The sequence below is a fragment of the Physcomitrium patens genome, chromosome 4 (assembly GCF_059467195.1).
Source record: "Physcomitrium patens ecotype Gransden chromosome 4, ASM5946719v1, whole genome shotgun sequence".
Lineage (NCBI taxonomy): Eukaryota > Viridiplantae > Streptophyta > Bryopsida > Funariales > Funariaceae > Physcomitrium > Physcomitrium patens.
In genome coordinates this window covers 7,942,316-7,954,677 of record NC_143413.1, presented here as the reverse complement: position 1 = coordinate 7,954,677, position 12,362 = coordinate 7,942,316, and the positions used below count along the sequence as shown (strand labels likewise).

The window sequence follows — 12,362 nt, the reverse complement described above, 5'->3', positions numbered from 1 at the left end:
AATTGACCCCAAAACCTGCATGCAAACATCACTAGATGCAGGCCACTAGCAGAGGATGCATGAAGCCCCCATCTTCAGCATTTGCACTTCTGAGGAGGCCATTCATGTGCAGTAGCAAACAGGTAAGGTGGAGATGGCCCAGATTTTTGGGGTGATATCATGATGAGGTTGTTAAGCTCTGAGTAGAACATGCTTTGTCTACCACTTGAAAGTAATACAATCAACTCATCAACATGGTCAGCATTGGCTTCATGATACATTATGAGCCACAATCATGGAATACAGAAAATAGAAAAAGAGGGAGTGTTAAATGGCACAGAAATATTTTCCTGCATGGAATTCTGATTATCCACCTGGTGGGATGTACGAGAGTGCATACATCAGAGAAAATCATCGTAATTACTTGAAGAGAAAATTGTCACATACGGCTTACGCTACAGCTTCACACGCGTTACAAGCGAAGATCTATAGAAAGGACTGAAGTCATAGCAAAAAAGGTCCACTTATACAACCTCCATGCCAACTTCTACTTCTTTTTCAGTAAAGATGCGATAAATTATACGATCGTCACGGGTAGACTTGCTGCTCTCTGACACTGCACATGCGACAATGTCCTGCACGTTCCCGAATAAGTAAATATGTTAGTTTTTTTTATCTACTACAGAAGCATCAGTAATTGCGCCTCCTAAAACACAACAAAACACACTACAGTATGTAGATCATAACAATCATCTGATAATACACAGTTAATACCCTGCTAACTCCAAATTTAACCCCAGGCTCAGAATGAACATGCAAGGTCCCAGGCGAAGATGACAATTACTGTACCTTAACATTTCTGTGTGTGAGAAATTTTCCAAGGCAGTGAAGTAGACGCCGTAAATCATCCGACTGTAGAACATTTTCAGGGAGATGAGATTAAAATAGATATCAAGCAAGAAAACATCTTAGACGAGGTAAAATAAATAGTAGTAATACTCAAACCGCACCGTCAATTGTTCAGAGAAGCAACAAATAATGCCAGATGAGGGAGGACTGAAGTGAACAAACCTTGAGATATCCCACTCTACTCTTGTCAAAATATCGATACGCCTGCATACAGAAAGCATAGAAACTTAGATGAACAACATCATCCCAAATTTAAGTGTCCATATTTGACTTTCTAAAAGCTAAACCTCATGATAAGGCTACCGAGTCAAATTACTAAAACCCCAACCACATTTAGCATGGTTGTAAGATTCAACACCCTCACATTGAACAAGCCCTACAAAGAATGGAGTAGAACTCAGGATGGATGCATTTACTCGTCAACACCAAGAATTAGTAGGTTCTCACCAGCAGCAGCTCTTGGTCCACTACAACCTTTTTCTCCACCTTCCGATCTTCCAGTTTCTCCTCCTGCAAAACCCATTTTGGAATCAGTTGTAAATTCTAAAGATAAAAAGATCCAAACTGATAATAAAATCTGCAAAAAAAAGAAGGTGATTTCAACAATCGGTCACAGAACAACCTCAGGGATTGTGAGGTTCTTTAAATTAGGGTTGAATAAACATCATTTGCCCTCTGGGACGTGATCACAACAAAATGCTTCTACTTGTCATACAGAACATTTAAGTGACTTAACTCAATGATGACTTCATCAACATACATCGACTAGTCTTTCAGCAGTTTCTGCAGGCTCTGCCATTTCTGTATCTTTAAACTCTTCTATGATGTCATCAGTATCATTTACCTCTGTTGCCTTCACTACGCTCTCTACACTCACAAGTGCGGCAGTATGAGAGTCGCCAGAGTCCGACTCCACCTTGATATCCTCCATTTCCACCCGGCCTGTTCCATTTTCCTCCACTTTCTCCGTCAACTTAAGAGACTCTCCATCCACGTTTACCTCTGGGTTTAATTTCACATCCACCTCAACTTTCACTTCCACATCAGGTTTATCTGAAAATTTACTGCGCTTCCGCTGTGAGGATGAACCTTCTGCGTCCGTGTCTTTCTCATTCTCTTGTTTCCGTTTTCTCTCCTCATTCCTCCGAGCCAAGGACTCTTCCCGTATGGTCTAATAACAAGTAATCAGATAGCCAAGTGACAGTAATCATTATTCAGCTGAAAGAGTTGTCTACAAAACCATCTACAGCAATCGGATAAACTCAAAGAAACTCATACTTGGGTATGGCGTGCAGCTATGTACCTCCAAATTAGACAGAATAACATTTCCCAACTTGTGCTGTAACAATTCTTGCAACACCTCCGCAAATAACGAGAGCTGATCGACATCCAGTTTTTTATGTGAGATGTCGGCGACTCGAATACAATCAAACAACCTCTAGGAGGAGTCCGGTAAGTTTATCATTGCGCTTGAGTAGCAAGAAACGTCATTCATCTTCAGTTTAAGGAATCAGGTAGTCCAAGCCATTAGATAACACATACATACGAGTAAATGCAAGTTCCAAAAACCAAATTGACACATTATGGTGCTAGCATCACAAAGAACTAAGAAGCTTGTCACTTGATTTGAACGTGGAGCAGTAGTAACGACAAGAATAGTCACCTCAAAAGTACACTCTTCTCTATCCTCTTCGTCGTAATCAAGCAGCCCATCAAGAGAGATAGTCATAGAGCGCATCTGCTCCGTCAATAGTAACAAACACAATCCAGGATAATCAGTCATTTGCTTTTCATTGCATAGTGTGTCTGCTGAAGCTAGGTATTGGAATCTGAATCGCCTGGATCAAGTAGATCAAGTAGCTTTTGCTATGATTAACAAAAGAGTTACTTTTCCAATCATTGATCATGGATGATTGATATATATCTCATGTCGGACATACGAATAACCACGATTTGTTTTCTGAAAGGAGTGGCGTGAGCGTTTACCTTGAATGACTTGGAACGTTTGGTCGTGAGCACAAGACCAGGAGCAGGAATTTCTTCCAGAGTGATAAGCAGTTCCTTATTTTTTTCAGGTACAACTTTCCCAGGGTCATTCTCTGGTTTATCTTGATTTTCATCCAACTTGTCAAGGTTGTCGGTCTTTACTTCGGAAACGGACTCTTCTTCATTCACCCCCACTACTTCCTTTACCTCTTTGTCACCATTTGATTCACCTGTTATTTTGTTTCGCAAGATGGAGGGTAGGACGTCATACAAAAAATTTAAATATTTAAACTAGGAAGCATCAAAACCTTCGAGAAAATCCACTCAAAGAGATGGAACGCTGCTCAGTATTCTTCCTACTTAAAAAAGATTCTTTTAGGAAGAATGACGTTTCAAAAAAAAAAACAAAAACCCAACTAGTTCTTATTCGCAAAAATAAACCCTCGAAACTTCCAATATGTCTTTCGATTAACAATAAGAAGATGGCTACCTTCTTTTGATATCTTCTCTGATGCATCCTGATAACACATTGAAAACCCCGAAACCCAAGTCAGCTCTTTCAATACAGACTGCCAGTATGAAGATTGTAAAATTAAAAGTCATGTAACATTAAAAAAATAACGTAACTCTGAACTTATTAAATGAATGTTGTCAATACCAAGTCAAATAGTTACCAAGGAAATATTATCTCATGTTCTGAGATCAACTTCAATACCTCATTATTCACCTTTGTTTTCTTAGCTGCAGCGTCAGATTCGAGCTTAGCTTGTTGCCTTGCTTTCCACTGTGCTTGCCACACTTCACCCGAAGATATACAACTTATTGTTGGAAGAAACATCACTGTGATCTCTTTGTGACTCGGCAGCCCATTTTCTCCTAGTCTTTCATAGTGAACCTAGATGTAGAAAATTCCAAGCCTCAGTCAACACAACGAATGAACTCTATTGCAAAAAAAACAAAATTACCATTCAACCGAAACAGATATATGTGACTGGAACAGACGGGAGATGATTATATAGAGGAACCTCGACTATGCGACTCCATTTCTTGCAGTCACTGAGATCCAGTTGCAAATATTCTCTTGTACACCTGGAAATAGCACATGATTGGGAATCAAATGTCTCACTAGGATGTGGATGGCTGAGATGGGCCAGCAATCCGCAAGTTCAACAAAATACTTTACCAAGACAGTTATTCAAACGTGATAGCAAGTATCATATAAATTGTATATCATGTCAACAACGAATATATCACACATACACTGGCACACATAAAGTAGTGTTTATGAGACATTATTGACTAAAATGTCAACCTGATAGCAGTCTTGATTAAAGCACTATCACCATCAGTTGGATCGCCCCCGTCAAGTTCCTCATCCCAACGCCCACCAGCAGCCATAATTGCACTCCGATCCTTCCTTAAAGCTACAAACTTAAGCAGATTGTGTATGTGAGCAGGCTTATCTTCTGTGCTCTTATCTGAAAAAAATTCCGAGTAAGCATCTGAACTAAGCCCACTCATCAGCATGACCTGCGAGGATCCCCACCAATATAAAGGATTCAGTGAAAAAGAAAACAATCAATGGACCATGATCTTAAGTACCCTAAAAGAGGAGGATCGCGTTGAAGAAAAGGTGTCGGACAGGATTTTATACATGAATCCACAATATGCCAATCTGCTCTAAGCTGACGTGATGAAATCTGTCAAAGGGAGCATGACTCCCAGAAAATGCTGGAGAAATCGAAAGACTTGAGAGAGCTAATTCAAACCACAAACAGGCATTCGTCACCTCGTGCTCTGAAAGAACAAAGCTAAATCGAGGTACTTTTCTGATGTGATCAGAATCCAGAAAACAAAAAGCAAAAGACTGGAACCAGAAACCAGAAACCAGAAATTTCTCATAGCGTCAAATCCTCAGAATAGCAAACAAAGGTTAGTCTCCATGACTTGAATGAGGATTCGCACTTCTTCAAACGCATGATATTTGAGGTAAACAAAGCGAATGACGAGAGTCAAATTTCCTGAGAATCAGCAGAGCTGAGAACCGAGTCACGGATGCACAAGAACATGCGGAAGATATCTGCTTTCACATCATTTATAAAATCGTCAAATGCCTAGACTGTGGTTACCGGAAGCTGGTGAATTAGCCGCACCAGAATCCAGTAGCTGTCAAGATATACTTTCATTCTTCTGTCCCGGTTTTACCTTTGCGTTCCACACGGTAGTTCGCAGTGCCGGCTTAGACGAAGTAGGAGAAGAGGGAGTAATTGCTGAAGCCGAAGAAGGAAATGCTTTGTCGGAGATATTTGGTGGGGCCTCCTTAATGGACTCGCCCTCATCCTCTATGTCTACAGCATCGTGCTCAAAGCTGTGGCAAATCCATTCCAGGACCACGGTTGGTACGTGTCATGACAGAAGACCATGGGGGTTGACAATAAATGCGTTATCATGATGTGACAGGCTTCAGCGATTCCCCGACTCTACTTTGCTGCAGTTACGAGCGTAGGGTATTTCACTTCTCTGTTCCCAATGTTGCAGCCTTCGGTTATCACCAAATAATTGCTTTGTAGAAAATTTACTAGGACGTTCTATGGTGCATTGACCTTAGGATGTCATGACATCACGAAGACCAACAGTGCCATGTGAGGTTTGAGCTTCACTGAGAGATCTGCTGTGATAAGTGGCACGTGTAACCAGTGAAATCTCCTGTGGAATCGACCATGAAAACACGAGATAGACCTCTATTCCACATTTGACTACTGTGAGGGTTTTCCGTCCCTGAGGACGTGGCAGAGAAGACATAGCTCCATAAATAACGAAGAGAGTGAGTGCCCTTACAAGGCTTGCAAGCACGTGCACCTCAACAGAATTTCCGCAAATAACCAAATACAAACCGAATTTCGTAAGCATAAATCAAGCAACACTCATCCGACTATTTGTATCCAACTTATTGGACTACATTCAACAAAAGTCCAAGAAATAGTGAAGGTAGTTATAAATGTCAGACCTGATTGGTTCGTTGATAGGCAATTCCACGTCTCTGGTCACCCAACAGGCAACTAGCTGCAAAAGAGGTGGCAACAAAAACGCAGGAACAATGTAAGCATGCTTTCGGAAATGCATAAGTAGGTCTCTTAAATGTCAGAAAGATAAGCACAACATGAAATATCATTGGAACGTGATGCTCAAGTTCAGGCGTCAAGACACCAAACTGGATGTCTGTATTGCGCTGATTCAGAATACTAATTTGATCAAGCGTAATTACCTTCGAGAATTCAGGCACCACGTAGAGCTTAGCGTACCGCTTGCAAACAGACGCGTAGTCTCTTTCTAAATCCACTAAACTGTAGGGCTCAATCTATGATCAAACAACCAACACCAACTCTAGAAAGTCAGCATTTCGCATCTACTAAGTCACTAACAAACTGTCTATCAAGTTCAAACACGTTCAATCAGACGAGAATAACCACTTTTTTCCATAAACTGTCATGGATATTAGAGAACCTAGAAATTAAATTACTCACCTTGCAAACATACTCCCTCCTTTTCTCCTTTGAAGGAGATGCATGCCTGCAAAAATAAACTAGTAAGTCTAACAGATCGAGATACAACCCTGCGTACTTCACATTACTATAATGAAAGTACACAATCAACATCTATATGAGTAATCTACTGTCAAGTCAAAAAATCGATACATAATACCATGTTGATCAGGTCAGATATTAGGCAGTTAAGAAGCATATATTCACCTGTAGGAGGTACCTCGCCGTGGTGACTCTTTACGATTCCGATCATCTCGGTCACCAGATGGAGACATTTTGCGGTCATGAGAGGCCCGTTGACCAGGACTACGATCTCTCTTCCTGTCATCGTCTTTCCTGTCCCTATCCCGGTCTCGTCCTCTCTCCCGATCATCACGATCGTAGGGACCACCACCTCCAGATGAGCCTCTACCACCACTCACTAGCATTCTGTTGTTGCTCCGTCCTCTATCTCTGCTGTTACTATCCCTGTTAATGCTATCTCTGGTCATACTATCCCTGCTGTGACGACGATTGGCATCATCGTAGCGTCGATCTCCGCCTCCAGACCGAAATGGAGGTCGTGGATCAAGGCGATCGTCATTACGACTGCTTCCGATACTCGGCCGTTCAGGGCGACCACCACTATAGCTGCTCTCTCTCTGAACAGGGAACCCCCCTCCACCAGTTCCACGTCCAGCACTGTAATCACGTCCTGGAGGTAGCTGCACTCCACCATAACCCATCGCAGGTACATTATGAGCACCATATATTTGTCCTGCCAATCCACCCTTACATTTTGTCAAAAAAAAAATATGAAGTGTGACATTTCCCAATGCCTCCCTGGGATTCTGTAAAGAAATAGCACAATTCAAAAGAGGAGCTCAAATAGTGGTCGAGAGTATATCGGCCTAACAAGAGAACCTAATTACTAGCTTGTTATGGTGTTCAAGAAACTGCAGAAAATTGCTGAATCACGAGATTATAAGAAAAGCACAGGAAATTTACTGGCAAGCGTGATATGTAAGCAGAAACAGATTATTGGGTTGCACAATAAACAAGAGTGATAGTTATGGGCAGATGCAGTACCTCCGCCAGGACCCCGCCCACCACTCATGCCTCCATAAACTGAAGCTTGTTGGTTGCTTACGTAGCCAGCACCACTGCCAGCGCTAAGCCTTGGATCAGCTGCTGCGCTCCGTCCTCCTCCTGCGCCTCCATATTGCGCTACCAATTCCGCTTCGGCACGATTGGCTCCGTAGTTTCCGCCTAACATTCCCCTAGAGTTACCACCATAATCCTGCGCACCACCTGCTCGTACAGCAGTCCCTCTTCCAATATAATCTCCTTGAGCCCTGGATAGTTTGAAACTCGTTAAGGAAGACGAGAATCTATACAAACAATTATTATCCTTCCATTGTTACAACCAGAGGCAGTTTCAGCGATAAATGCTCTGAAACTAAAATCACCAAATGCTTCCCGAATAAAACCAGTGAAAACATGAGGAATAAAAACCAGACTGCAATATTTCTTCATATCTTTCAACATTTTGAGCAAAAAGAATCCCCTGAACAACCATCTTCTCGCAATGGAGTACGATAATTTCAAACAGTGGAACCCCAAAACAATCGTTAAAATTAGCTGAGACTGGAGCCCTCACTGACCGTGTGGCACCCTCCAAGGGAGAGGTCGCAGTTCCGCGATTGGCTATGGAAGCTTGCAGTTGCTGAGCCTGGAGAGCTTGCTGCTGTAGAAGAAGCTGACTCTATAATTAATCAGAGCAATATTTCAGCTGCGAGGGAGGGAGACAAAAAGAGAGAGAGAGAGAGAGAGAGAGAAGGAGGAGGAGGAGACAAATTCTCAAATCTTCGTAAATCGTGAATCATGAGTCTCATTTCAAGATCATTGAGTATTAACAGCTCTGTCCTCTTACACGCTCAACTAAGTTTTACGAATTAAGCAATTCGTAATTTTTCTGCCTACACCACTTTGAAGAACGTTAGATGACTTAACATTAATCAGTAGATGACCTTTTCCTTGAAAATTGCTTTTAGCTAAACACGATGCTTACCTGTCTTTGCTGGATAGAACTAGCGGTTACTGCATGAGAATCTTGATAGCCGCGAACAGAGTCCGCCCGGGAATCAGCTTGTCCGTAAATATTCTGTCCTTGTCCATAATGACTCCTTTCTGCCATTCCGTAATCAGCGGGCTTTATGTTATAGCTGACGGCATATTGGTCCGCTGTCGTCTTCTGACTGTAGCCCGTAGGTGAAGTAGCTCCCCCATACTCATTAGCTTTCCCAGCATAGTCTGCCGTTGAAGCACTGCCAGCGTATTTAGCATTGTCACCGTACTTAGCAATATCGCCATATTTAGGAGCCTCTTTATACTTGGATACTTCAGTGTATTTTGTATGATGAGTAGCACCGTACACACCAGATGCATTTACAGATGGTACACCTCCGACCACGGAGGAAGCGCCGCTGCCTAAGGTAGCTCTGCTATCTTGAGGTGCACCATACGCCGTTGAGCCGCGGGTGCCGGCACTCTGCGGTTGATAATCCTCAGCAGATCGACCGCTTGCCCCTAGTACCTGAAAATGATCATCTGTAAGACTCATCTTACAAGTAATAAAATCTGACTCCAGCAATTGGCGGCCAGCAATTAGCCAGAAGTCGATAACTTGTCAAAGTGAATATAAACCGGGTGAATGAGGGCTTAAGCGTTGAAACTTACATAACCCCACTTCTTCAAAGTTCAAGTTTTCCATTTTACTATTGAAATGCAAGTAATTGTCAATCTCACCTGCTGGCTACCGCCCTGACGACCAACATAAACAGCTCCATACTGACCCCCATATTGACTAGCTACATTTATTGATCCACCACTAGCAGGCACCGATGCCACACCGGTAGAAACACGGCCATACACACCCTGCTGAGCATCAGCCTGTTGGGCACCCTGAGCAGCGGCCTGTTGCGACCAGGCCACCTGCTGCTGCTGCGCCGACTGTTGAGCAGTTGTGGCAGGAGCACCATACGTGGCAGTGTTTGCGTAACCTACTTGGGCGGATGCTGCGGTTGGTTGCTGAAACAATGTTACACAGACCAATGAGTAAACATAAAATATCAACATAGTCGATCAAATAAATAAGTAAATAAAAAGCCATCCAGTTGAATGATGGTTAAATCATTCAGCGGAAATTAAATGTCTGAGGTCGTGTATACTGTGATGATGTATCGTCGTAAGTCGTAAAATAATCAAACAGTGAGTAGCAAAAAATATTGGTTCAATGGTGAAAACACATCTAACGATGCAGAACAGGTTCCTAAAAGTTTATAAAGATAGACTGCACAGAAGACCATGTTATTTACCTTGGCAATGACAAACATGTAGAATGGGTTATTACATTCTAGTAATGAGTTATTACGTTCATTTAAAATAATTAAAAATCAATATGCACTACAAAACTTTGAAGAGACACATATGTAAATAAACGGGACATCAATCAGAATGAATCCCCTACCTGGTAGGCTTGCTGGCTATAACCTTGTTGGGCGTACGCTTGTGGTTGCCCATATGCCGCACTTGCTGTAGAGGCTGGAGCACCTGCTTGTTGTCCCGAATATGAGCCAGCTGAATAAGAATACTGCGAAGCAACCCCTTGCTGCAGCACGAACCAAAAAACAAACAAAAAAAACAAACAAACAAACAAAAAACACGAAAAAATTTGATTCAACGAGATTGCGCAGGATTATAATATAACAAAACAATAAGCTCTACCAATTTCTAGCAAAACAAAGCAACTCGAATATTGAAAGCCAGACCACTAGTCCACCCAGGTTGACCTGTTTGGTCAACAATGCTGATAATATAACCTCGAAATTTTACGATACTTAATAAGACTCAAAAATATACAGTAATGAAACGACAAAACTAATAAGTTTACACTCTTTCAGTTTTTGAGCTAAATTGTCCATCTCGGGTGCCATGACGAACTTTATTAATAAGAAATAAAATCCAACCAGCGTTGCTCTTAGAAGGACCGAACAAGGTTGCCTGACAACGATGGATCGAAATGAGCTAGACGATGCAACTGATCAAATAAACGTACACATATATCCTTGTATACTGGAAGGTACAAACACAAATAGGGGATGAAAATGAATCAGGGAGATAACGAAGAGAATATCAACGAAATCAATTGATCTTTTTCTTTAAAGAGAAGTCGTACGAAAATTAGAAGAACAACCATACTACAACCTAAACAGCCCGACCTATCATCGCTGCACCCTAAACTGAAATAGAGACATTGCCAGGCGCACCGGAGGAAGTTTAGACCAGCCGATCTCACAACCGCAGTGATAACATCACAGCGTACGTCCTCATGCAATGGTTTGTTCAGAGGTGCCACCTGAATTACAAAAACCACCTGAAAACCCTAAAAAATACTCCCTAAACACTTTCTTTTACTCGCGGTTAGGAATTCGGTGTGGCTCAGCACCCTAACTGCCAACGAAAACCCTAACGAGCAATTACAGTGGCTAAGGTAACCAATGCAGTCCACTCCAAGAAACGCAAGCCTTTCGACGAAGCTCGTTCCAATACTGACCTATCGAATGTAGCGAGACCTTCCAGTGCAAGAGTTCGCAGGGCAGAGAAGCAAGAGGACTAATTTTACGCTCGTCATGATGAACTTAATCCAATTCAATCCCTCGACCTCCCGCCTCTCAACGTACCAATCTGCCCGTCAATGAAACACCACATTGCTAAATACCTAAATACCGCTCCTTCACCCTTTCATCCAATACGTCCATGACCTTCCCTCACATTTACATAGAGACCCACTTTTCACAGTACCCCAAACTTCCGACTCTCACACTCCTCATCCTACACCAAAACTCCAAAACCTCCAAAACCTCCGACAACCGATACACCCACCCCCAACCTGCGGTACATGAGCAGCTTGCTGCTGCTGTTGCTGCGGCTGTCCAGCACCTCTCGCCATACTCCACTGATCCATGCGCACTCCTGCCTCGTCTGCTCTGCTCCACCACCACCACCACCACCTCCTCCTCCAAACCCAACACTTTCCTCAGACTTCCAACATCCTACCTACTCTTGCAACTTTCGCTTTCCCCTTGACCTCGCTTTCACTTTCTGTTTGACGATCGGATGGTCTGATTCGCAAACCGTAGGTGAGTCCCCACCCCAATCAGAAAAGGCGATACCGCTGCGAGAGGCGCCTTCCAAGACCGCAACAGCAACCCCCCCACGCGAGTGCGCGAAAATGACAAAAAGTTAAAACCAGGTGAGAGATCCGCGAATCAATCACTGCAACAACATCATCGTCGTCGACGAGGAGGACGAGGAGGTAGAGGAACTTCGGATCAGCAGCAGCAGCGACGATCGTGACAGACATCGACACTCGCCGACGCAACTCTTCCTTCCTTCGACTCTCCCCCGAGTCCAGTCCCACGTCCACCCCCACGCCGCCTTGCAAGCAGGCCACGCGGCGACCCTTCCCCCATGCTGGAGTCCCTCCCAAGCCCACCCCACCCCCCCCCCCCGCGCTTTCAAAATTCCCCACCGAACATACCACTCTCCCGCTTTCGTCTACGTATGTACACACTGAAATAGATACAAATGGGTACGTACATGTACGAATGGGAAATACAAACATGCCACGACGTAGGAGCATCTCCTGCACTGTGGTGAGCAGAAGGAGCTGCCAGGTGGGGACTATAACGAATGTTGCCCAGTCGGATGGAACAGTTTGTGGTCCACAAAAACATGCCCTCTTCGACAATCACAAGTTCAGTCTTCTTTTTAATCCACTTCAGGAGATACTAGAGAAGAAGAATAACTCGGAAAAAAAATGGTAGGAGAATAGGAAAGTTATTAAGAAAGCACCAATATAGAATCTATTAGAGAATGTAGGAACCTAGTGAAATACAAGGAAGA

The 12,362-nt window shown here is 43.1% G+C and overlaps 1 protein-coding gene across 2 annotated transcripts; it reads right to left on the bottom strand.

Moving 5' to 3' along the window:
• Window positions 1–311: 311 nt before the first annotated feature.
• Window positions 312–11,844, bottom strand: LOC112281406 (uncharacterized). Of its 2 annotated transcripts, none has more exons than XM_090249636.1 (23): window positions 11,347–11,844; window positions 9,925–10,065; window positions 9,204–9,485; window positions 8,467–8,991; window positions 8,060–8,160; window positions 7,485–7,750; window positions 6,624–7,173; window positions 6,399–6,444; window positions 6,140–6,232; window positions 5,882–5,937; window positions 5,080–5,242; window positions 4,187–4,404; window positions 3,900–3,963; window positions 3,590–3,769; window positions 3,365–3,392; window positions 2,875–3,104; window positions 2,552–2,626; window positions 2,192–2,266; window positions 1,733–2,059; window positions 1,336–1,398; window positions 1,051–1,092; window positions 829–891; window positions 312–614 (listed from the first exon to the last, which is right to left on the bottom strand). In XM_090249636.1, the coding sequence occupies exons 1-23, from the start codon at window positions 11,419–11,421 to the stop codon at window positions 504–506; spliced, it is 3,774 nt and encodes a 1,257-aa protein (XP_090105762.1). In that variant the 5' UTR covers window positions 11,422–11,844; the 3' UTR covers window positions 312–503. The 2 variants fall into 2 exon arrangements, with proteins under 2 accessions (XP_090105762.1, XP_090105763.1); XM_090249637.1 differs by having other exon boundaries at window positions 3,602–3,769.
• Between the last annotated feature and the right edge of the window lie 518 nt (window positions 11,845–12,362).